This window comes from Dreissena polymorpha, chromosome 11 (genome assembly GCF_020536995.1).
Source record: "Dreissena polymorpha isolate Duluth1 chromosome 11, UMN_Dpol_1.0, whole genome shotgun sequence".
In the NCBI taxonomy this organism is placed as follows: domain Eukaryota; kingdom Metazoa; phylum Mollusca; class Bivalvia; order Myida; family Dreissenidae; genus Dreissena; species Dreissena polymorpha.
The window spans coordinates 1,146,701-1,174,422 of NC_068365.1; the positions used below are offsets into that span (position 1 = coordinate 1,146,701).

The 27,722-nt window shown below is 35.9% G+C and overlaps 1 protein-coding gene across 1 annotated transcript in view; it reads left to right on the forward strand.

Annotated features, from left to right (window-relative positions):
• The first annotated feature begins 350 nt into the window (after positions 1 to 350).
• The window catches only part of LOC127851705 (hippocampus abundant transcript 1 protein-like), a 49,412-nt gene continuing 22,040 nt past the window's right edge, over positions 351 to 27,722 (forward strand). The window contains exons 1-6 of the mRNA XM_052385557.1: positions 351 to 531; positions 15,642 to 15,737; positions 17,293 to 17,355; positions 21,093 to 21,220; positions 23,812 to 23,926; positions 27,049 to 27,267. Of these exons, the coding sequence (XP_052241517.1) occupies positions 451 to 531; positions 15,642 to 15,737; positions 17,293 to 17,355; positions 21,093 to 21,220; positions 23,812 to 23,926; positions 27,049 to 27,267 (702 nt within the window). The 5' untranslated portion in view covers positions 351 to 450. The remainder of the gene's footprint in view (positions 532 to 15,641; positions 15,738 to 17,292; positions 17,356 to 21,092; positions 21,221 to 23,811; positions 23,927 to 27,048; positions 27,268 to 27,722) is intronic.

Consider the following 27,722-nt stretch of genomic DNA (forward strand, 5'->3'; position numbering starts at 1 on the left):
AAAAAGTTCATTTCCTTATTTTTAATGCCAGTCGTTACGAACTCCACGTTCTTCAGATAGGAAGTGTCTTAAATATTTAATTCAAATATTATTAAAGTTTTTTGTTAGTTTCTTCTATTAAACATTAACCGAGCTCGCTTTGAGGCTTTGCCTTATTCCATATTGTCTTGCTTTTTTCGGGCTTTTAGAATTGAAAAGAAATCAATTTGTTGAGGTTACGAAATGACTTCATATACTTGTTCACTCTCTTAGACTGCGGCATGAACAACAACTCTGCTAGGAGAATAATGCTAGTTAGCCTTTTTGTTGATATTTGTTAGTGGATTGTTACCTTCGATATCACACCGGAAGTTAATTATTCACTTCGTGATAGTTTATGGTATGATTGAATGAAATGTTGACAAAACATGACAATATTTAATTCTTTTAATCTGTTGGTGCTTTCTTAATATGTCTGGTAGAACGAAGAAAAGAATTGTAGGTAAAATATCGTGGGGCCCCAGAAAAAGTCACCTAAAAGAGAATGGCGCGGTAAGAACTAACACGGTGCTAATAATAAAAGTTAGATTTTTAGAACATAATGAGAAATTTAAAGTGACATTTCATAACTTATCATTACTGTAGAATACCGTGTAACCGTTGCTATGCTCGTAATTAAGGATCAGGACCCGTTGTATCCCACGTCTTCGTCATTTAATGGCAACTGGACTTCTCTAGTAATAGTTTTTAAATGAACTAGTCACATCAAATTAAAGGCCACTACTGTCAGTCAAACAGTTTAGAATAACCTGGCAAAAAACGTTTATTCTTTTGACCACAATTATTTCTTTCGGGATTTAGTGTCAAAGTAAGAAGATGTAAAAAATAAAGGGTAAAATTTATTTTGTATGATAACAGGTTAGGCCAGACAGAATATGCAGTTTTTGTCAAAAATATCCAATTAAAGTTAACCCTTCCGAAAATTATTAAAAATCATTCAACTTACAGAATAAGTATTTCAAAACATTGTCATGTAATTATTTTTTTTAAATCAGCAAAAAGTTTATTAGAAAATAATAAATTCTATATCCATATGTACATTTCAAAACATAACTCATTCAAGCAGTTCCGGTTAACTTTTTGCTTCATTTATCCCCCTGCAAGCATAATACAAAAGCTTTCTTGCTAAAATTTTGTTAATTTATTCCTTTAAAGTTTACAGTACAGACACAGTGTATTTTAACTTACGCCACTCGCCGCGGTGTTCATCTCACTGTGTTTGCTTACCTATATGATGGGTGTTCAGATCAAATGTCGCGTGGGCGGTTTGCTATATGGCGAACACCGCGAATCACAGGGGACCCATAATATCTACCACGGTGTTCATCGTGTCCGCCAAAAATAATTGAACATAAACGTATTGTATTGATCTCTTTAATTTAAAAGTGATAATGAATAATGTATTTCACACCCATGCCCATGACAGTGTTTTCTGTCTTTTTAAACGCCGCGTATAAAAGAAAACCATGTTCGCACCTAGCTGTATGATACCGCACCTGGAGGAGTGATAATTGCGTGTTTGATTATGCAATTAACAGTTTGAAGCCATGGAGTACTCATAACTGATTGTAGTAATCGTATTATCCCGAGTCTCTTGATTCCCCGATACATTGTGTCAACTGTCTCAATAGCATACCTGCAACTTCTCCCATCTTAATCCATTTTTCGATAATCCCAAATATGCCCGATTTCCATTTCTTAAAGCAAATTAAGGGTGTGTTATATAGACGATAATATTGACAAGAATGTCAATAACACAAACGTTTTCAATTTTCGAAAGTATCAAATGAATTTCGGCATAAAATTCTGTTCTAAGATTTGATGAAATAAGCGCCCAAACAGGACAGTTGTATTCCAACATGCGTAAATCACCTGACACGGTTTGCACGCGTTGTGTAAAGCTATTTTTGGTTTCAACTTCTACATGAAACAGTGCTCCAGCTAGGATTTGAAAAGGGCAGGGGGGCTTTTTTGTCAAAAGGGCACTTTCGACGCGCAGTATTTTGTCAAAAGGGCACTTTCGACGCGCAGTATTTTGTGAAAAGGGCACGTTCCAGCGCGCGGGTGTTTCTGGAATGCTTCCTATTGCATGTTAATCTATATGTTATAAATAATTGTATTATTCCCATTATTATTAAATCATTCAAATATAATGTCTACAATGAGGATTAAACTAATTACAATGTATTAAGAGATTTATGAATTATCATATGTAAAAAAAAAATATATATTTTTTTTTGAGGGGGGGAGGCAGGGCGGAGGTTCGGGGGGTGGCAGGGCGGAGGTTCGGGAGGGCAGGGAGCGGCGCCCTTCGATTTAGGCCCAGCTGGAGCACTGATGAAATATATGAATTTCTTTGTCCTGATAAAAAGGGCGTGAAAATTGGCATGGGTGTATTTATTTGTAAATAAATTTTTTGTAGCTGGTACAACATTGAGATCATTTATTTAATTTCCATTAAAAGTTTTGTTGTGAATTTCAACTAAACTACCGGGGTATCTCGCTTATTATTTGGAATTGACATTTCCTCTTAATACAATATAATTTAAACCTGCTGTATCGTAAATGTTAAGCTGTTTCAGTTCCTTCATTTTTGAAAAAAATTATTGTATTGTATACTGACTGCACACAAGTGTCGTTACATACTGATGCAGTACGTAAATTCAGACAGTACTTTAAGTCGGACACACATAAATAAATGATTTAATACTCACTTGATTTATTTGAAACTCGATATTTGTTGTTAAAAAGGGCAATTGCATTCAGAGTTAATAATATTGATCATCTAAACGCTTTATTTACATTTCCAACTTTACGTAATGTCCGAATTTAAGTATGCATACATGTAATATCTATGTGTAGTATATGATTTTCTTTTGTACATTTTAAACGCGTGAATGACCCTCGCAGACAGGTGTTTACGGTGGCTGCACAGCATCACGGTGATCACGGGTGTTCCCGTTAACAACAGTGTGCAATGGGCTTTGGCAGCGATTTCGGGTGTTCGCCGAACACCCCGCAGTCAGTAGCGTGTCTGTCCCCCGCGAATGTCACCCATTAGGAAAAGTGAACATAACGGACAGGCGTTTTTGTTTAAGTACACCGTGCCTGTACTGTACCTAATGTTTACCGTAGACACTTATCATTTTGGTTTTATTGGGGCGTTATGGTAAATTAAATACAAATTAATCGGAACTGCTGATTATCCGGAACCGGTTGACAAACTGTATAAGGTGACGCTCCGTAATTATTACCGATTTTTAAATATTTTTAGCTCACCTGAGCTTTTGTGATCGGTCTTTGTCCGTAGTATGTCCCTCCGTCGGTGGTCCACATTTGGTTTGTAAACACTCTAGAGGTCACATTTCTTGTCTGATCTTCATGAAACTTGGTCAGAAGATTTGTCCCAATGATATCTCTAGCAAGTTCGAAACTGGATCATGCTGGGTAAAAAACTAGGTCAAAAAAAATAAAAACCTTGTAAACACTGTAGAAGTCACATTTCATGCTCAATCTTCATGTTACTTTATCAAAATGTTTGTCTAAATGATATGTTGGTTGAGTTCAAAAGTGGTTCCCGTCCATTGAAAAACATGGCCGCCAGTGGGCGGGCAATTTTCCTTATTTTGCTATAGAGAAACCTTGTAAACACTCTAGAGGCAACATTTCTTGTCTGATCTTCATGAAACTTGGTCAGAAGATTTGTCCCCATGATACCGGTACCTCGATCGAGTTCGAAACTGGGTCATACTGGGTCAAAAGCTAGGTCACAAGGTCAAAAAGAAGAAAAACGTTGTAAACACTGTAGAAGTCACATTTCAGTTTTTTTTTATCTGATTTTGGGAAAAGGGCATGGCCTTTTTTGAGGGGGGGAAATCGCGCGAAATGCCAAATTTTGGGGGAAAATCACGCGAAACGCCAGATTTTGGGAAAAATCAGGAAAGTCCTAAATAATCAATTTAACATATTTTGCTGTTTTTAAAACAAATTCAAGGCAACAGATTATTTAATTATGCAATGTGTTATATTTTCTACACTGGATCAGGTTAACTTATGTATTTAAAGTTTAACCCATTTATGCGTAGCATCTAGAAAAAAGGCCTTGGCAAACAGCAAAAAAAAAGAAAAACCTTGAAAACACTGTACAAGTCACATTTCATGCCCAATCTTCATGTAACTTTGTCAAAATGTTTGTTTTAATGATATGATGGTTGAGTTCAAAAAGGTGAGCGAACTAGGGCCATGTTGGCCCTCTTTTTTGCATATTTTTGGGAAAGTACCAGTACCAAACCAATTTGGAAAAAAAGACAAAAAAACCTGAAATTTAAAAAAATTTGCGTCATGAAATCTTCAAATTGGAAATTAAGGGTATTTTCAAATATTCATTTATAGTCATTTTTGCTTGAAATATTCAGTTTTAGTGTTTATTTAATTTGTTCACTTGCAGATAATGCACTTTTAGAATATAATTGACCAAATATTTCTACCTTTTGGGAATTTTTCAGACGTCCATTTGGAATTTTGTAGTTTTTACCTCAATTGGGAAAGTACCCTTTACGCATACTTTATAAAGAAGGAAAACAAATCTCTGCATTTATTCATTGAGTCTAGTGGTTAGAATAAGAAGATTCAATAATTCTGTCAATTATTTAAGTTTTGTAATTTGTTTGCTGTTTTCTAATTGTTGAGAAATGAAAAAGAGTGTGTTTTTTTCAGACTAAAAAAATGAAGGTAATACTGTTGCTGAAAAATAATTCATATCAAATAAGTTGTTTTTTTTCTAAGAAGAGAAAATGAAAACTTAAGCGCAAAAAAAAGAAAAAAAGAAATTACTTATAACTTCCATTTTATATAGTATGACTTTTGAATAAATAAATTTGACTCTTTATTTTTTGAGCGCTAGAGTCATGACTCTAGGGATTTGAATACTAGCAGTCCCTGATTTGTATCATTATGCCCCCTGGTAGGGTGGCATATAGCAGTTGAACTGTCAGTCCATTTGTCTGTCCCTCTATCTGTCTGTCCTCCGTCCGTCTGAAAACTTAAACTTCAAGGTCAAATATATGGGTCAAAATCGCCCATTTTATGTAAACTTTTGCAATATTGATGATAGCAACTTGATATTTGTCATGCATGTGTATCTCATGGAGCTGCACATTTTGAGTGGTAAAAGGTCAAGGTCATCCTTCAAGGTCAAAGGTCAAATATATGGGGACATCGTGTTTCACAAATACATCTTGTTTATATTTATATTGATTGATACAAACAAAATTGTGGCACATTTTCTACTTACTAAAAAATATGTCTGGTTCCTGTGACATGCCCAAAAAAATAGGGTAGGTGGGTCGGATTTTTCTTTTTTTAATTTTTTTTTTATTGACCTGGTGAGAGACCATTGTTTTTGTGCTGTATTTGTAGTTACTTGTTTCTAATTTCTACATGAATAAATAAAAACAATCATTTCTATAAACCAATCATGTCAATATCTGAATAAAGCATAACACTAATAAAATATTTAAATAATCAATGTTTTATTTTTACAATACATCCTTTTCTTTTTTAGTTACTTGTACCAATTTTTAGCTCGACTATTATATATGAAATATATATAGTGGAGCTATCCTACTCACCCCGGCGTTAGCGTCTGCGTTAGTGTAGAAATGTTAAAGTTTTCGTACTACCCTAATTATTTTTATTGTCCCTTTACATATTGCTTTCATATTTTGCATAATTGTTTACCAACATAATTATGGTCCCTTTTCCACTTAGAATATGCAGCAAATGTTAAAGTTTTCGTACTACCCCATTTATTTTCATTGTCCCTTGACATATTGCTTTCATATTTTGCATACTTGTTTACCAACATCACCCCAACCTATAAACAAGAGCAGACAACTCTATCAAGCATTTTGTCATAATTATTGTCCCTTTGATACTTAGAATATGCATATTATTGATAAATCTATGTTAAAGTTTGCGTACTTCCCCAAATATTTCCTATATCATTTGACATATTGCGTTTATATGTTGCATACTTGTTTATCAACATGACCCCAACCTATAAACAAGAGCAGACCACTGTATCAAGCATTTTAACATAATTGTGGCCCCTTTTACACTTGGATAATTGAACATTTTGCTTAAATTGCCATAACTTCTTTATTTATGATCACATTTTATTATTACTTTGACAAAACAACACTTACCTGAATACCACAATGGATTCCACCCAAACAATACCCCACGCCCCTACCCAGAATCCCCCCCAACCCCCCCCAATTTTTTTTATAAACATCATCTAATAAATTACCACACCCCACATTATACCCCCCTCTCACCCCCCTACCCCCCCCCCCCCCACAATTTTTTTTCATTTTTTTATTTTTAGCCGGATTTTTTTCGAAAAAATCTCGGCTTATAGATTGATGTTGTCGGGCGGGGCGGGGTGGCGGCGTGCTCGAAAATGTTAAAGTTCTTATTTCATGGTATAACTTTGGTATGCTTGGACCTAGAGTCTTCAAACTTGACATGAAGGTTGGCCAGGATTAACAGATGACCACTGGTCATTTCAAGGTCATTCATTTGAAGGTCAAGGTCACTGTGACCTTCAATATAAAAAATGTTAAAGTTCTTATAACTTTGGTATGCTTGGACCTAGAGTCTTGAAACTTGACATGAAGGTTGGCCATAACTAGTTAGTAACCACTGGTCATTTCAAGGTCATTCATTTGAAGGTCAAGGTCACTGTGACCTTGAATGTAAAAATGTTAAAGTTCTTATTTCATGGTATAACTTTGGTATGCTTGGACCTAGAGTCTTCAAACTTGACATGAAGGTTGGCCAGGATTAACAGATGACCACTGGTCATTTCAAGGTCATTCATTTGAAGGTGAAGGTCACTGTGACCTTCAATATAAAAATGTTAAAGTTGTTATAACTTTGGTATGCTTGGACCTAGAGTCTTGAAACTTGACATGAAGGTTGGCCAGAACTAGTAAGTAACCACTGGACATTTCAAGGTCATTCATTTGAAGGTCAAGGTCACTGTGACCTTGAATGTAAAAATGTTAAAGTTGTTATAACTTTGGTATGCTTGGACCTAGAGTCTTGAAACTTGACATGAAGGTTGGCCAGAACTAGTAAGTAACCACTGGACATTTCAAGGTCATTCATTTGAAGGTCAAGGTCACTGTGACCTTGAATGTAAAAATGTTAAAGTTCTTATTTCATGTTATAACTTTGGTATGCTTGTACCTAGAGTCTTCAAACTTGAAATAAAGATTGGCCAGTACTAGAAGATGACCACTGGTCATTTCAATGTCATTCATTTGAAGGTCAAGGTCACTGTGACCTTAAATGTTAAAATGTTAAAATTGTTATAACTTTGGTATGCTTGGACATAGAGTCTTCAAACTTGACATGAAGGTTTGCAAGCACACTTAGATGACCACTGGTCATTTCAAGGTCATTCATTCTAAGGTCAAGGTCACTGTGACCTTGAATGTAAAAATGTTAAAGTTCTTATAACTTTGGTAGGTAAAAATGTTAAAGTTCTTATTCCATGTTATAACTTTGGTATGCTTGTACCTAGAGTCTTCAAACTTGACATAAAGGTTGGCCAGTACTAGAAGATCACCACTGCTCATTTCAATGTCATTCATTTGAAGGTCAAGGTCACTGTGACCTTCAATGTTAAAATGTTAAAATTGTTATAACTTTGGTATGCTTGGACCTAGAATCTCAAACTTGACGTAAAGGTTTGCAAGCACACTTAGATGACCACTGGTCATTTCAAGGTCATTCATTTCAATGTCATTCATTTGAAGGTCAAGGTCACTGTGAACTTAAATGTTAAAATGTTAAAATTGTTGTAACTTTGGTATGCTTGGACCTAGAATCTCAAACTTGACGTAAAGGTTTGCAAGCACACTTAGATGACCACTGGTCATTTCAAGGTCATTCATTTGAAGGTCGAGGTCACTGTGACCTTGGATGTAAATATGTTAAAGTTGTTAATACTTTGGTATGCTTAGACCTAGAGTCTTCAAACTTGATATGAAGGTTGGCCAGAACTAGTAGATGACCACTGGTCATTTTAAGGTCAAGGTCACCGTGACCTTGAATGTAAAAATGTTAAAATTCTTATTTCATTGTATAACTTTCTTATGCTTGGACTTACAGTCTTCAAACTGGACATGAAGGTTGGCCAGCACTAGTAGTTTATTTTCTTACATTTGATAATGAAATTGATGGAATCTTCAAACAATATCTTACTAATTTGCTAATATAAAAATTGAGATCAAACTTTCCTAATTGTCAATTCAAGTTCATATTTGTGACCTTAAATGTTATTGTTGTTCATGTATATGCATGCATTCAAAACATAACACAAGGTTTGCTCATGCCTTGAAAAGTACTTACATTTCATTTTGACCTTTGAACAATATTTCAGTAATTTAAGTATTGCATTGACAAAAACACGAAAGGTACTTTCCTGTCATTTAAATCAAAAATCCGGCTTCAATGCGGTCATCTCCGACCGCGGAACTCTTGTTTAAAGATCATCTAATAAATGATCACACCCCACATTATACCCCCCTCTCAACCCTCCCCCCTCCCCCAAAAGATTTTTTTTTTTTTTTATAAATATTTGTTCCTTTTTTTTTAATTTTTGAAAGATCGTCTAATAAATTATTGAATATGAACAATTTCCCCATGATGGCTTATGATATACTGTCAAGCACTCGAATAGTCGAGTGCGCTGTCCTCTGACAGCTCTTGTTGTAATTGTTATCAAATACAAAATACTAATACTAAAATATTGGTGAAACATGACATAAGCGGCATATTTCATGACAGTTTGGTGTGAATTATCTATCAATTATTTGATAGATTTGTTACATGATAAAAGATCTTATTATGGTATAATTGTTGTGTTTGTTTGAAATAAATTATGTTGTATCAGTGGAAACTGTAGTGTAAACAATCGAACAACAAATTAAAATTTTCATTTCATTTTATTTCATACCTCTTATCTCATAACTGTTGTTCTTCACATTTGTAAGGAAAATGTAATAATATTATTATATATTTGGGAAAAGAGTAAAACAGCTTTCTAATGCTGCTGAAATTTTATTTATCCCATTTTCACCGCGACATTGACGGTATAACACGTTGTGGAGTATACTTGCTTGTATTCAACACTGTGGAATATACCTGTCGCGTGCACGGACTACTTTTTAAATGACGCCATGCGATATGCGCTAAAATTAGGTCGATATTGTTTGGTTCATTGATCGAATTATAAGGTCACCCATTAGAAGAAAATGTGCATATTTTGCAGAAAAATATATATGACATATTCACCAAAAGAAATGTTGAAATAAAATATAAAATTACACGATTTGTGTTTTGTTATATTTTTATTTATATTTACTTTACCACTGAATGATTTTTCATAAGAAACAAAGTCGACAAAACTTAAACTTCAAAATTATACGACCTTCAACCTTTAAATCTAGTCATATGACATATTTTTTCGCCATCCGTATAATGAATCAGCTGATTGATGGCGTCATAAAATGACATACTTATTGCTTCATTTTCCCCATTTTTTAGCTCATCTATTTTTTGAAAAAAAATTATGAGCTATTGTCATCACCTTGGCGTTGGCGTCGGCGTCCGGTTAAGTTTTGCGTTTAGGTCCACTTTTCTCAGAAAGTATCAATGCTGTTGCATTCAAACTTGGTACACTTACTTACTATCATGAGGGGACTGGGCAGGCAAAGTTAGATAACTCTGGCGTGCATTTTGACTGAATTATGTGCCCTTTTTATACTTAGAAAATTGGAAATTTTGGTTAAGTTTTGCGTTTAGGTCCACTTTTTTCAGAAAGTATCAATGCTATTGCATTCAAACTTGGTACACTTACTTACTATCATGAGGGGACTGGGCAGGCAAAGTTAGATAATTCTGGCGTGCATTTTGACTGAATTATGTGCCCTTTTTATACTTAGAAAATTGAAAATTTTGGTTAAGTTTTGCGTTTAGGTCCACTTTTTTCAGAAAGTATCAATGCTATTGCATTCAAACTTGGTACACTTACTTACTATCATGAGGGGACTGTGCAGGCAAAGTTAGATAACTCTGGCGTGCATTTTGACAGAATTATGTGCCCTTTTTTTACTTAGAAAATTGAAAATTTTGGTTAAGTTTTGTGTTAAGGTCCATTTTATTCCTTAAGTATCAAAGCTATTGCTTTCATACTTGCAACACTTACTAACTACCGTAAGGGGACTGTGCAGGCAAAGTTATGTAACTCTGACTGGCATTTGGACGGAATTATGGGCCCTATATACTTAGAAAATTGAAAGTTTGGTTAAGTTTTGTGTTTTGGTCCACTTTACCCCTAAAGTATCATAGATATTGCTTTCATACTTGGAACACTCGCAAACTATCATAAGGGTACAGTAAAAGGAAAAGTTGCATAACTCTGGATGTCATTTTTACGGAATTATGGCCCTTTTTTGACTTAGTAACTTTGAATATATGGTTAAATTTTGTGTTTCGATCCACTTTACTTCTTAAGTATCAAGGCTATTGCTTTCAAACTTCAAATACTTTCATGCTATCATGAGGTTACTGTACCTGGCAAGTTGAATTTTACCTTGACCTTTGAATGACCTTGACTCTCAAGGTCAAATTATTAAATTTCTCTAAAATTGCCATAACTTCTTTATTTATGATTAGATTTGATTGATACTTTGACAAAACTACTCTTACCTGACATACCACAATAGACTCCACCCAAATCATCGCCCGTGCCCCCCCCCCCCCAACCCCCCCCCCCTATTTTTTTTTTTTTTTTTTTTTTTTTAAGATCATCTCACAAATGACCGTCCAACCATCGCACCCAAGAATCCCCCCCCCACCCCCCACCCCCCCCCCACCCCCGATTTTTTTTTTCCTTTTTTTCGCATTTTTGGAAGAAAATGTAATAAATGCCCACACCCCCACACAATGCACCGCTCTTCACTCCACCCCTCCCTCCTTTGTGATTGAAAATGAGAGTCCCTTCACCTTTAAAAAGAAAATAGATGAGCGGTCTGCACCCGCAAGGCGGTGCTCTTGTTTTTACGATTTATTATAAACGCGACTTATTTCACGTGTTTTCTACATGTACTGTATGTCGACATATCTGAATTGTCAATTGATCACATTTTCCTTATTTCGTGTAATGTGCATTGTTTATAACCAAAGCATATACTTTTGACATTTAACTTAAATATTAAGAATGTACAACAAGCCATACACATATCGCACAGTTCATGAATAATCTGCTATGTTTGCTTTCCTATTTAATTCACGTTAGGCATAGAGCTGTGTATAGTATAAGATGGTAAAAATAGCACCACACTGGAATTGGGAACGTCCCATTTTGTACACGGGTATTTTCTACTAATTTATCTGTTGTGTACTGGAATGTTTTCCATTCTTTGTGTATTTATATAACAAATTATTTTCTCGTACAATAAGGGCATTTACCATAGATAAATAAAACATTGTACAAGTTTAAACATAATTATGTTTGTATGCAGAAATCTGCAAATGCAACCGAGTTTACCAATGGCTATTATTAGATAAACTGCTCCAGTTCATTTGAACAGCAGTAATGACAGTACATGACGTAGCGTGTGACGAAGAAGAAAGTTTATCGCGTTCATAAACTCATTTGAATAAAGTGATAGAATGGCATAAGGGTCTTTATTTAACTATGCTAAAATAATTATTAAAGACCCTAGATGCAAAATCGTCAATTATTGAGTTAAATGGATTATTAGATGGATTTTAACGGATAATTAAAGGTAAGATACTAGTTCTTACGTGTTTTGATTTTTGTTTGTACTTTTGTCGTTCCCTGTTCTCGGGGAAATGATTTTAACATGGACGCCATTGGTGCATCGGATCACACACGGCATACCCATAACATTATATAAACAACACGTTCTGCGCGTCCTTAAATTCGTCGTCCGAAGTCGGAAAACGTATTGCCCTGTATATTTTGTCAAATAAAGTGTCAGTCGCTGCAATTGTCTGTTTACTCGTCAAAATTGTCAAGGTCTTCGATAGCTAAAGAAACTTCAGCGTACAGTTTATTTAGTATTGACAGACCTGTACAAAGTCGCGCCAGTCAAAAATCATAAAAAGCGACATTTAAAGTTATGGTAGCCAGAACTAGGTCGTCAATGGTGTACATGTATGTTGACATCGACAGCATTTTGTCAGGAGCAATCGCCGCCATATTGGATTTTGATCATTTTCTTTCGAAAATAAAATGAATTATAGTAAAGTAAAATCTTTTCGCGGTCGTAATGTGTTAAAATTCGCATACTGCGTAAAATTGAATGTAGGGATATGGTGATATTTTTACTTGTTTTACAGTTTGTGTGTGAATTTTTTAAAGACTATTTTGCGTACCAGAACAAATACATGTATATCACTACGCATGGTTACATTTGTTAGATTTTAAGCGCTTTTATGACTGAATTAAAATTTTTGTTAAGGTCATTTGATCTATTAATGTTAAATGTCACGTTGAAAAAATCAAATGGGATAAATAGAATACTAGGATTAGCGTTGAATACAGAGATGTTTATGTTGCTCGGCTCCAACACTGAAAGCGTTCGCCAAGGCTCGCGCTTCTGGCGTTCTAAGCCTCGCAACATAAACTTCTCTGTATTCAACGCTAACCTAGTATTCTCTATGTATTTATAAATATTATAAAATAAATTGTGTGAAAACATCACAGAAAAAGTCAAAATTCACATTTTAGATGTGCATCCAACTTTGCTTGTTTGTCATATTTGCTTCATAGCCTTAACACTTTGTCAATACTTACAGCCGATCAAGCATGTTTGCATTTATTTTGATCTCACAAGCAGTCTATTAGTCTGACGAGGTTCTACATGTATTATCTTGGATAGAGCATGATTGATTGCAATATTTATGATGCCATACATTCCCCAAAGCTTGTAAATGAAACCTATCACCATGGTAACAAACGCAGAATGTCAATTAGCAATCTAGAGCAGACAGTTTGATCACAGGCATTATAATATACATATGTACATGTAGGATATTTATTTTGCACTCTTGTGTCTGCATTTTCGAACATGTCTAAAAATGTCTGGCAAGTTTTAATTGTGAAACTTTTTTGCATTTATTTGTCTCAGTAGTTTTGTTTTAAATTTTTTAACTTATTTAGGTTAAAAATATTATCACTGTAAGTGTTATGAATACAGTTCTGGTCCATCGATTTTTGGCTACAGTATGTTACAAGCCTTGGATTTAAATTTGTTCAGGAATGACAGTTTTCCAAAGTGTTTTGCTAAACGCTTTTAGATATTTATTTTATTTTTGGTGTGTGAGTTTACATACATCATGTTTTTTTTCTCAGCATTTTGGGAAGATAGCCCGTTGCTTTGAAATTGGGAATTTTATCTGAAATTACCACACGAGAAATTTTCAAAAAATTGGGAAAATAAATTGGGATTTAAAACTACATGAAATAGTTCAACATCTTTAATCACAAACTCTACAAACACCATCATGATCAACAGTTTTCCACATAACAAACTCACACAAAGTCTTCAGTCACAAACTTATTTCTCTAGTTTCAAAATGTTGTATATCAGTCAGCACTTTGCTTTCGGAAATCAACGATGACGATGCAAAAGAGTCACTTGTTATTAAATTACTATCATTGACAATGGAAGGAGTTTCAATGGGAAGACTTGTACTTGTTGACGATGTTTGTTTATTTAATGATTCTTGCTTTAAAAAAATCAACAGTTTTTGTTTGGTCACATTTTTGCTTAGGAATCTTTTTCAAGTAATATTTCGAATTGTGTGACATGTTTGTTTTCTATTCAGCCGAATCACAAAACACTTAAATTTCATCACAAATACATGTATAATAAGCGGCTGAAAAACACAGAGAATATCGGGCACACGAATAATGCCGGCGTTATGCAAATCGCTGTTTAGTCTAAAAACTGTACGAGACTGGATCAGACTACGCTTTGTTAATAATCGAAAAAGCGGACGTCATTAGCTTTTTTTTCCAATTGGGAATTTTTTAGCAAATTTTGGGGGAAAAGTATACTTTTTGCGATTGCGAATATAGCCGTATTTCAGCTATAAAATTGGGTCAAAAAACCCTGTATATGACTTACAGACTAATATTTGACGTATTAAAGAACCTTGGAATTTTCCGTAAAATAACAGTTTCCCAGACTTCAAGCCCCTAAACATTGTCAAATAGCAATGGACCATTACTTTATCATGATGTTTTCAATTGGATTTAGCTACTGTCCGCTTCAAAGTGCAGTAGGAAGCATTGTGTTTCACAAACTCAGTTCTTGTTTCACGGGAGGGGACTTATGGTTTGGTTTTCGCTCTGTGTGTCTGTCAGTCCGCCAATCTGTTACAATTTTCTGGATCCTGCTATAACTTTAAAAGTTCTTCGTATTTTTTCATGACACTTCAAACATGGATAGATGGCATTATGAACATTATGCACGTCATTTAATTTTGTTCCTACGTCAAAAATTCTGGTTGCTATGGCAACAAATAGACTAGAAATACTGCTGAAAATTGTGTTTTTTTTGGATCCTGAGATAACTTTATAAGTTCTTCATATTTTTTCATGAAACTTGAAACATGGATAGATGGCAATATGGACATTATGCACGTCATTTAATTTTGTTCCTATGTCAAAAATTCTGGTTGCTATGGCAACAAATAGACTAGAAATACTGCTGAAAATGTAGTTTTTTTCTGGATCCTGCAATAACTTTTAAAGTTCTTGATATTTTTTCATGAATCTTGAAACATGGATAGATGGCAATATGGACGATATGCACGTCATTTAATTTTGTTCTTACATAAAAAATTCTGGTTGCTATGTCAACAAATTAAACAAGAAAAAAAAATCTGACAATGGTGGAATATCTGACAATGGTGGAGCCGGTAGGGGACATATATTGCTTGGCAATAGTCTTGTTTGTATCTAATTTTGCTCCAGCAAATATTGTACTGTCTATGTATACTTGCAGTCAGCAGTCCAGCAATAAAGGTCACCCCAGTGTGTACCATGCCCTGGTGGTCATCTACCTGAGATTGTACTGTCTATGTATACTTGCAGTCAGCAGTCCAGCAATAAAGGTCACCCCAGTGTGTACCATGCCCTGGTGGTCATCTTCCTGATATTGTACTGTCTATGAATACTTGTATACACGTGGGAACAGTGGTCTAGTGGTAAGATGCTGGTCTAGGGATCGGAAGGTCCTTGGTTTGAATCCCACCCAGGGCACTGGATTTTTCTGAGCAAAAAATTAATCCCACGCTTGCTCCTTTCCACCCAGGTGTATAAATGGGTACCTGTGAGGGAAATAAGTCAATGTGCCGTGGCTGCCTTATGCGCCATATGTAAACAGACGACTTAAATCCCAGTGAATGGGGGGTTAATGTCGAAGTCGGCTGAAGATGCATACGTCATCGAAGCAGAATATAAACTGCACCTTTAACCTTTTTACTTGCAGTCCAGCAATAAAATGCACCCCAGCGTGTACCATGCCCTGGTTGTCATCTTCCTGGAATTCTTTGCCTGGGGTCTTCTCACAGCCCCCATGATCGACGTGAGTACAAACAAACTTATTCTAATCTATTTAACTTTGCATTATTTCTTATTAAGTCTTATGGCCTTATTATAACATTTATTATTAAGTGAAGAGAATATGTGTTGGTTTGAGTTTGATAACACGTTATTTCATCACTGGAAAGGCTGATTATTTCAAATATATGTTCAAGTAAACTGTTTCCCTTTTCAGTAACTATGTAAGTGTTATCACACTTAGTGCATAAGATGAGCTATTGTGATTAGCCTATGTCCGGTGTTGTGCAGTGTGAGGCTAGGTGGTGTGTTGTGTGGGTCATCAATTTATAGGGGAATGCCACAATAGAAGCAACATTTGTCATATTTATGCAGCTTGGTCAGAATGTTCATCAATATCTAGGCCAAAAACTATATGACAAGGTCAAATCTTAGAAAAAAGCCAATTCCCGTTTTTGTTGAAACTTTGTAAGAATGTAGATCTTGTAAATGCTGAATTTTGAAACTGGGTTTTGTATGACTAAAAACTAGGTCACTAGGTCATATCTTATAAAAACATAGTTGCCACATTGATGTCTCAATCTTAATGGAACATGGTTAGAATGTTCATCTTCACAATATCTATGACACATTTAAAACTGGATGCAACAACTGGGTCACTATGTCAAGTCTTAGAAAAGCCTTATGAACACTCTCCAGGCCACATAAACAGGTTTGACTCAATCTTGATGAAACTAAGTAATAATGTTCATCTTTAAAATATCTAGGCCAAGATCAGATCGGGGTCATATGCATTTAGAAACATGGTCACCATGTCAAATCTTAAAAAAGGTCCTACAATTCTAGGGGCAACATTTATGACTCAGTTGTGATGAAACTTGGCCACAATGTTTATCTTGACAATATCTTAGCCAAGTTTGAATCTGGGTTAGGTGCGTCAAAAACCAGGTCATTTGGTCAAATCTTAATAAAAAGGTGCTATCCTTCTCAAGGCAAAATTAATGACTCAGTCGTGATGGAATTTGGTCAGAGTGTTTATCTTGAGAATATAAAGGCCATGTTTTTTATCTTGGTCACTTACATAAAAAAACTAGATAATTTTTTTCAACATTGGTTTCCTTGAAATCAGGTGAGTGCTAAATGGCCATCTTGGACATCTTGTTTTATAAAAACTTAATATATCACTACACTTACAACTAAATATGGTACATAATATTGTTAAAACATCACTATGAATCAAAGTTTTAAGCTTGATACATATTTGGTAATTGGTAATACAAATCGACGAAATCGTGTTATCATCAAAAGTTAAGACCTGTCACCATGGCAACAAGCTTTAAGGTTGATATATATTTGGTTATACAAATCGTGTTATCATCAAAAGGTAAGACCTGTCACCATGGCAACAAGCTTTAAGGTTGATATATATTTGGTTATACAAATCGTGTTATCATCAAAAGTTAAGACCTGTCACCATGGCAACCAGCTTTAAGCTTGATATACATTTGGTAATACAAAAAAGTGTTATCATTAAAAGTTAAGACATGTCACCATGGCAACACCATATTCTTTTTTGACAGGTTCTGAATGAGACGTTCCCGAACCACACGTTTCTAATGAATGGACTGATACAGGGGGTCAAGGTCAGTTGCTAAGCTCATCGATATTTCCATTGGAATTCATATGAGCCGTGCTCTGTGAAAAAGGGGTTTAATGAATGTGCGTAAAGTGTCGTCCCAGATTAGCCTGTGCAGTATGCACAGGCTAATCAGGGACGACACTTTCCACAAAAACTTGATTTTTGCTGAAAAGAGACTTTCTTGAAGCGAAAAATATCATAAAAGCGGAAAGTGTCATCCTTGATTATCGACGACATTTGACGCACATGCATTAAACCCCCATTTCACAGAGCACGACCCATATGTAGATGGTTTCGGTAGATTGCAAATTTCATTTCACAAGTTATTAGAGAAATTGATTTGGAAATACTTATTTTCTATAAAAATCCATAATCTGCAAAAACAGTTAAACTGCCACATTTTTAGCTCATCTATTTTTTGAAAAAAAATTATGAGCTATTGTCATCACGTCGGCGTCGGCGTTGGCGTCGGCGTCCGGTTAAGTTTTGCGTTTAGGTCCACTTTTCTCAGAAAGTATCAATGCTATTGCATTCAAACTTGGTACACTTACTTACTATCATGAGTGGACTGGGCAGGCAAAGTTAGATAACTCTGGCGTGCATTTTGACAGAATTATGTGCCCTTTTTATACTTAAAAAATTGAAAATTTTGGTTAAGTTTTGCGTTTAGTTCCACTTTTCTCAGTAAGTATCAATGCTATTGCATTCAAACTTGGTACACTTACTTACTATCATGAGGGGACTGGGCAGGCAAAGTTAGATAACTCTGGCATGCATTTTGACAGAATTATGTGCCCTTTTATACTTAGAAAATTGACAATTTTGGTTAAGTTTTGTGTTTAGGTCCATTTTATTCCTTAAGCATCAAAGCTATTGCTTTCATACTTGCAACACTTACTAACTATCATAAGGGGACTGTGCAGGCAAAGTAATGTAACTCTGACTGGCATTTTGACAGAATTATGTGCCCTTTTTATACTTAGAAAATTGAAAATTTGATTAAGTTTTGTGTTTAGGTCCACTTTATTCCTACAGTATCAAAGCTATTGCTTTCATACTTGCAAGATTTATGAACTATCATAAGGGGACGGTGCAGGCAAAGTTATGTAACTCTGACTGGCATTTGGACGGAATTATGGGCCCTTTATACTTAGAAAATTGAAAATTTGGTTAAGATTTATGTTTTGGTCCACTTTACCCCTAAAGTATCATAGATATTGCTTTCATACTTGGAACACTCACAAACTATCATAAGGGTACAGTAAAAGGACAAGTTGCATAACTCTGGTTGTCATTGTTACGGAATTATGGCCCTTTTTTGACTTAGTAACTTTTAATATACGGTTAAATTTTGTGTTTCGATCCACTCGAAGTATCAAGGCTATTGCTTTCAAACTTCAAATACTTACATGCTATCATGAGGTTACTGTACCTGGCAACTTGAATTTTACTTTGACCTTTGAATGACCTTGACTCTCAAGGTCAAATTATTAAATTTTGCTAAAATTGCCATAACTTCTTTATTTATGATTAGATTTGATTGATACTTTGATGAAACTACTCTTACCTGACATACCACAATAGACTTCACCCAAACCATCCCCCGTGCCCTCCCCCCCCTCCCCCCCTCCCCCCTCCCCCCCCCCTAATTTTTTTTTTTTTTTTTTTTTTTTTTTTTAAGATCATCTCACAAATGACCACCACAACCCTCACACTATACCCCCACCCCCCCCCCCCCCCCCCCCACCCCCACCCCCCCCCAATTTTTTTTTTTTGATTTTTTTTTTTTTTTTTTTTTTTAAGATCATCTCACAAATTATCACCACAACCCCTCACACTATACCCCCCCCCCATTTTTTTTTTAAACGGTTATGTTTGAAATACCGTCCAAACCATCGCACCCAAGAATCCCCCCCCCCCCCCCCCCCCCCCCCCCCCCCCCCCCCGATTTATTTATTATTTTTTTTTTTTTTCCGCTTTTTTGGAAGATAATGTAATAAATGTCCACAACCCCACACTATACACCCCTCTTCACTCCACTCCTCCCTCCTTTGTGATTGAAAATGAGAGTCCCTTCACCTTTAAAAAGAAAATAGATGAGCGGTCTGCACCCGCAAGGCGGTGCTCTTGTTTTTAAAAATTATTTGTATATACTTATTCCACACTATTTGTTTATAGCGAGGCTTTAACTGTTTAGTTTTGTGAGAATAATAATGTCATGACGTCAACATAAAGACTTAACAGTAAAACAGCAAAAAGTGTATTAATATCCACTGTAATTTGTAACTGTTCAATACACTGAACAACCAGTATTAAAACATTGACGTTTTTGTGTAACAACAGAAACAAATTGAAACTTACTCCTATACTTAATGGCTTAGAAGATTTTAAGCTTGATTACTACTTGTTAATTGTATACATTTTTAGCTCACCTGTCACGAAGTGACATGGTGAGCTCATGTGACCGTGTGATGTCCGACGTCCGTATGTGCGTGCGTGCGACCGTCAACAATTTGTTTGTGTAGACAGTAGAGGTCACAGTTTTCATCCAATCTTTATGAAATTTGGTTAGAATGTTTGTATTGATGAAATCTGGGTTGGGATTGTATTTGGGTCATCTGGGGTCAAAAACTAGGTCACTAGGTCAAAAACTAGGTCAAATAATAGAAAAACCTTGTGTTGACAATAGAGGTTGCAGTTTTCATTCAATCTTTATGAAATTTGGTCAGAACGTTTATCTTGATGAAATCTTGGTTGGAATTGTATTTGGGTCATCTGGGGTCAAAAATTAGGTCACTAGGTCAAAAACTAGGTAAAATAATAGAAAAACTTTGTGTAGACAGTAGAGGTCACAGTTTTCATCCAATCTTTATGAAATTTGGCAAGAATATTTATCTTGATGAAATCTGGGTTGGGATTGTATTTGGGTCATCTGAGGTCAAAAACTATGTCATTAGGTCAAATAATAGAAAAACTGTCAACAATTTGTTTGTGTTGACAGTAGAGGTCACAGTTTTCATCCAATCTTTATGAAATTTGGTCAGAATGTTTATCTTGATGAAATCTGGGTTAGGATTGTATTTGGGTCATCTGGGGTCAAACACTAGGTCACTAGATCAAAAACTAGGTCACTAGGTCAAAAACTTGGTCACTATGTCAAATAATAGAAAAACCTTGTATAGACAATAGAGGTCACAGTTTTCATCCAATCTTTATGAAATTTGGTCAGAATGTTTATCTTGATGAAATCTGGTTTGGGATTGTATTTGGTTAGTCAGGTGAACGATTCAGGGCCATCATGGCCCTCTTGTATACAGGTTATAATGGTGTTAACATTTAAGCTATAACTTAATCAAAGTGGACCAGTGCTTTGCAATGTAAAGTCAGCTGTTAGGTCAAGAAAGTCTGCTTTTTGTAGTTAAAATATGGAACAGCAAATAGTGTTTTTTGTCTGGTTTCAATGTGTTTCTCATTTAAAACAAAATTCAGTTTTTGTTTTATGCTTAATGAAATACGAGTGCTGCGATTGACTCATGTTGGCCAAAAAAAGGATTTGGAAAGTTAGGCACAGTGTCAAAAATGTGCCTCAACACCTAGAGGAAAGCCTGAACTTGTTCTTCACAATTTCTTGTGTACAGGGAACAGTGTGTGCTAATTATTCCATTGTGTCTACCACTTTGATTTCAATCCAGACATCAAGATGCTTCTACGGTCGCCAGTGGTTCCTGCTATCTGTTTCAGGGTATGCTGTCGTTCCTCGCTGCCCCTCTGATCGGGGCCCTGTCTGACGTGTGGGGCCGCAAACCCTTCCTCCTACTCACAGTGTCTTTCACGTGCGCCCCCATACCCCTTATGAAGCTAAGCCCCATGTAAGTATTCCAGAGATGTGCCTCGTACAAGGATTGTAATTGGAAAACATGACTTGTTGAACTTAATTTTAACAGAAAATTCCATCTTTCACCTACCACTATTATTTGTCCATTTGAGTTAGGAAAATACAATAGAAACTTTTTTTAGCTCACCTGAGCACAAGGTGCTCATGGTGAGCTTTTGTGATCGCCATTTGTCCGTCGTGCGTTGTCTGGCGTCAACAATTGCCTTGTTAACACTCTAGAGGCCACATTTATTGTCCAATCTTCATGAAATTTGGTCAGAAGATTGGTGATAATGATATCTTGGATGAGTTCGAAAATGGTCACATTTGCTTGAAAAACATGGCTGCCAAGGGGAGGCGCATTTTTCCTTATATGGCTATATATGGCTAAAGTAAAATATTGTTAACACTCTAGAGGCCACATTTATTGTCTGATATTTATGAAACTTGGTCAGAAGATTCATTCCAATAATATCTTGGACGAGTTAGAAAATGATGCCAGTTGGTTTAAAAACATGGCCGCCAGGTGGCGGGGCTTTTTTCCTTACATGGCTATAGTAAAACATTGTTAACACTCTGGAGGCCACATTTATTTTCCAATCTTCATGAAACTTGCTCAGAAGATTTTTCCCAATGATATCTTGGATGAGTTTAAAAATGGTAACCATTGCTTGAAAAACATGGCTGCCAAGGGGCGGGGCATTTTTCCTTAAATGGCTACAGATAAATCTTGTTAACAATCTAGAGGCCACATTTATTGTCCAATCTTCATGAAACTTGGTCAGAAAATTCATCCCAATAATATATTGGACGAGTTCGAAAATGGTGCCGGTTGGTTGAAATACATGGCCGCCAGGGGGCGGGGCATTTTTCCTTATATGGCTATAGTAAAACCTTGTTAACACTGTGAGGCCACATTTATTTTCCGATCTTCATGAAATTTAGTCAGAAGAATGGTCCCAATGATATCTTGGATGAGTTCAAAATGGTTTTGGTTGCTTTTAAAACATGGCCACCAGGGGGCCGGGCATTTTTCCTTATATGGCTATATATGGCTATATTAAAATCTTGTTAACACTCTAGAGACCACATTTATTGTCCGGTCTTCATGAAACTTGGTCAGAAGATTCATCCCAATAATATTTTGGACGAGTTCAAAAATGATGCCGGTTGGTTGAAAAACATGGCCACCAGGGGGCAGGGCATTTTTCCTTATATGGCTATAGTAAAACCTTGTTAACACTCTAGAGACCACATTTATTTTCCGATCTTCATGAAACTCGGTCAGAGGATTTGTCCCAATGATATCTTAGATGAGTTCAAAAATGGTTTCGGTTGCTTTAAAAACATGGCCACCAGGGGGCGGGGCATTTTTCCTTATATGGTTATATATGGCTTTAGTAAAACCTTGTTAACACACTAGAGGCCACATTTATTGTCCAATCTTCATGAAATTTGGTCAGAAGATTGGTGATAATGATATCTTAGATGAGTTTGAAAATGGTTACGTTTGCTTGAAAAAAATGGCTGCCAAGGGGCGGGGCATTTTTCCTTATATGGCTAAAGTAAAATCTTGTTAACACTCTAGAGTCCACATTTATTGTCCGATCTTCATGAAAATTGGTCAGAAGATTCATCCCAATAATATCTTGGACGAGTTAAAAAATGATGCAGGTTGGTTTAAAAACATGTCCGCCAGGGGGCGGGGCATTTTTCCCTATATGGCTATAGTAAAACATTGTTAACACTTTAGAGGCCAATTTGCAGATCTTCATGAAACTTGGTCAGAAGATTTGTCCCAATGATATCTTGGATGAGTTTGAAAATGGTTTCGGTTGCTTTAAAAACATGGCCACCAGGGGGCCGGGCATTTTTCTAATATGGCTATATTTTGCTATAGTAAAACCTTATTAACACTATAGAGACCACATTTATTGTCCGATCATCATGAAACGTGGTCACAAGATTTGTTCCAATTATATCTTGGATGAGTTTGAAAATGGTTCCGGTTGGTGGAAAAACATGGCCACCAAGGGGGCGTGGCATTCTTCCTTATATAGCTATAGTAAAACCTTTTTAACACTAGAACCCATATTTATTGTCCGATCATCATGAAACTTTGTCAGAAGATTTGTCCCAATGACATCTTGGACAAGTTCGAAAATGGTTCCAGTTGCTTAAAAAACATGGCCACCAGGGGGCGGGGGCATTTTTCCTTATATGAATTCATGAATCTTCATGAAACTTTGTCAGAATATTTGTTTAAATGATATCTTGGATGTGTATGAAAATGTTGTGATCTGTTGAAAAATGTGGCTGCCAGGGTGTTCACTAGTCATGAAAGTTGGTAAGAACATTTTGTTCTAATGACATCTTGTGCTGTACAGAACAGGTCAGTTCCTTTCCTCTCAGGTGAGCGACTTTAGGCCTTTCAGGCCCTCATGTTTTGAAAATCACTAAGATACTTCGAATTGAGTAAAAAATTTCAAATACTTTTTTATGGCAACTGTGAGTATTTTGTTAAGAAAAAAGTGTGTAAACAATGACTGTCAAGTACTATCAAGCTTTTCCACTGTTCTTCTTCAGGTGGTACTTTACAATGATCTCACTGTCGGGCATATTTGCGGTGACATTCAGTGTTGTGTTTGCCTATGTTGCTGACATCACGACAGAGGAGGACCGCAGTCAGGCGTACGGACTGGTAAGTTGCAGGGTGAGCATTACTTGCTCAATTTGTGAACCCATGGATCAATAGAGAATATTGTCTATAGTGATTTGGAATTTGTTGATGCGACTTACGTAGCGCGGGACCAACTTTCAGAGGCTGCCACCGAGCACATTGCTGCAGCCTCGCAATCACGATGTGCCTCTCAAAGCTCTCTGAAGGCTTAGGGTTACAAAATAACTATACATTCAGGAATTGTCCTTAGGCGTCATTGTCTTTCATTACTAGAGCGGAAACAAAATTAAGTCGCTAGATATTAACCGTGCTAGGCACCAAGGGGATTTCGGGTTTGAGGTGGACTAATTGCTCTTTGCTGCTAAGCAGCTGACCTGCGCTTACCCCCACCTCAATGAGTCTACCAACTCAGTTAAACACTCTTGTCTTTCTACAGACACCAAGACACTGTAACATTCATACACAACGGACTCTTTGTACCCTTCAAATTGACTTAAAAGTTTCCGCGGCGTTAAAAGAATCTGCAATCCAGGGAAAACCTCTACTTAATCTTAGCAGAAAATGTATTTAATTAAAGTTTCACAGCCGTCTTTATTCCCATTAAATGATTTGCTGGAGAAGGCGATCCAACTGCATTCGCAGGAGTACTGACTGCTTATTAATTTGTAAGCCTTTTTATCATACCACCGCATTGATATCTGCCTGATATAACATAGCCTGATATATTTTTTAGCTCACCTGTCACGAAGTGACATGGTGAGCTAATGAAACCGTGAAATGTCCGGCATCCGTATGTGCGTGCGTGCGTGTGTGCGTCCGTCAACAATTTGCTTGTGTAGACAGTAGAGGTCACAGTTTTCATCCAATCTTTATGAAATTTGGTCAGAATGTTTATCTTGATGAAATCTGGGTTGGGATTGTATTTGGGTCATCTCGGGTCAAAAACTAGGTCAAATAATTGAAAAACCTTGTGTAGACTATATAGGTCACAGTTTTCATCCAATCTTTATCAAATTTGGTCAGAATGTTTATCTTGATAAAATCTGGGTTGGGATTGTATTTGGGTCATCTGAGGTCAAAAACTAGGTCACTAGGTCAAAAACTAGATCAAATAATAGAAAAACCTTGTATAGACAATAGAGGTCGCAGTTTTCATCCAATCTTTATATAATTTGGTCAGAATGTTTATCTTGATGAAATCTGGGTTGGGATTGTATTTGGGTCATCTAGGGTCAAAAACTAGGTCACTAGGTCAAAAACTAGGTCAAATAATAGAAAAACCTTGTGTAGACAATAGAGGTCGCAGTTTTCATTTAATCTTTATGAAATTTGGTCAGAATGTTTATCTTGATGAAATCTGGGTTGGGATTGTATTTGGGTCATCTGAGGTCAAAAACTAGGTCACTAGGTCAAATAATAGAAAAACCTTCAACAATTTGTTTGTTAGACAGTAGAGGTCACAGTTTTCATCCAATCTTTATGAAATTTGGTTAGAATGTTTATCTTGACTAAAACTGGGTTGGTATTGTATTTGGGTCATCTGGGGTAAAACTAGGTCACTAGGTCAAAAACTAGATCACTAGGTCAAATAATAGAAAAACCTTGTATAGACAATAGAGGTCGCAGTTTTCATCCAATCTTTATGAAATTTGGTCAGAATGTTTATCTTGATGAAATCTGGTTTGGGATTGTATTTGGGTCATCTTGGGTCAAAAACTAGGTCACTAGGTCAAATAATAGAAAAATCTTGTGTAGACAATAGAGGTCACAGTTTTCATCCAATCTTCATTAAATTTGGTCAGAATGTTTGTCTTGAAGAAATCTGGGTTAGGATTGTATTTGGGTCATCTGGGGTCAAAAACTTGATCACTAGGTCAAATAATAGAAAAACCTATTGTAGGCAATAGAGGTCACAGTTTTCATCCAATCTTTATAAAATTTGATCAGAATGTTTATCTTGGTTAAATCTGGGTTGGGATTGTATTTGGGTCACCTGGGGTCAAAAACAAGGTCAATAGGTCAAATATTAGAAAAACCTTGTGTAGACAATAGAGGTCACAGTTTTCATCCAATCTTCATGAAATTTGGTCAGAATGTTTATCTTGATGAAATCTGGGTTGGGATTGTATTTGGTTAGTCAGGTGAGCGATTCAGGGCCATCATGGCCCTCTTGTTTTATATCATGGTCAACTGGAAGTTTTTATATCAGTCATGTGTGAAGAATGGTCATATTACTCAGAATCAACTATAAAGTAATCATTTTTAGTAAAATGGAATCAGATTCAACAAAACAAACAATTTGATACCAAGATGTAATGTACTGTAAACACAAAATGCAACACAAACAGCAAAAAACAATTTTACAAATATTAAGCGCGCGTGTTCATGACATCATTATTAACACGTCAAATGAATAAAGTTGGATTCTTTCCTTCTAAAACTGCAGCTTTTTAGCGATTCTTTCATTATTTCTTTAAAATTGGGGATGTAGAGGTATGATAACCAGAAAAACAAACTACTGCCTGATCTTTTTGTAATATATCAGGCTCGGCATGAATAAAATAACTGCTCTGCAAGCCTCGCCATTATAATATTCTAAGTCTTGCCTGATATATTACAAAAAGATCAGGCAGTAACCTGTTATTCTTTATATTCACTGTCGATCTGAGTGCCACCTAGCTAATCATTCGGAATGGCATGGTTCTTAAACTGCGGACAATTCCAAATGCCTATGTATGCCTATTCTTATGATTTCCATTTTTAATGTGTGCCAATTCTTATGCCTGACACATCTTATAATTTAAATTACCATGTCTAATAATATTCATGTCTCTTGATTGACAAGAGATTACTGCATGTTATGATTGTAATGTTGTATGACTGTTATGTCTTGTGATTATTATGTCTTGTGATTGTTATGTCTTGTGTGTGTTATGTCTTGTGATTGTTATGTCTTGTGATTGTTATGTCTTGTGTGTTATGTCTTGTGTTTGTTATGTCTTGTGTTTTTTTTTTTATGTCTTGCAATTGTTATTTCTTGTGATTGTTATGTCTTGTGATTGTTATTTCTTGTAATTGTTATGTCTTGTGAGTGTTTTGTCATCTGTTATGATTGCCCTGTCTTATGACTTTAATTCTTTCAGGTGTCGGCTACGTTTGCAGCTAGTCTGGTCACCAGCCCAGCCATAGGGGCCTATCTGGGCCACATGTACAGTGATAACTTTGTTGTCTGGCTAGCCACAGCTATAGCTGTTCTTGACATTCTCTTCATACTAGTATTTATACCTGAGTCGTTGCCTGAGAAGGTGCGACCTTCTTCATGGGGGTCACCCATTTCATGGGAGAAAGTAGATCCATTTTCAGTAAGTAATCGTTATAATTTATTTTGTGTGATTAAGAATAACTTATCGAAATGCTTATTCTGCAAAATGACAATGACAGCTATTAAGTTTAGCTGTTAGGAAGTTTACTTGTTTTAGGTTGTCTATATGTCTGATTTCATTTTCAATGCATATCTGATCATGTTTCTATGTATCACTATATTTTGATTCCAGTCTTAACCCAAGATTGGCCATGATTATCTGATCTTGTTGCTGTGTATCACTATGTTCTGATTTCAGTCTTTACGCAAGATGAGCCATGATTACCTGATCTTGTTGCTGTGTATCACTATGTTCTGATTTCAGTCTTTACGCAAGATGAGCCATGATTATCTGATCTTGTTGCTGTGTATCACTATGTTCTTATTCCAGTCTTTACCCAAGATTGGCCATGATTAACTGATCATGTTTCTATGTATCACTTTGTTCTGATTTAA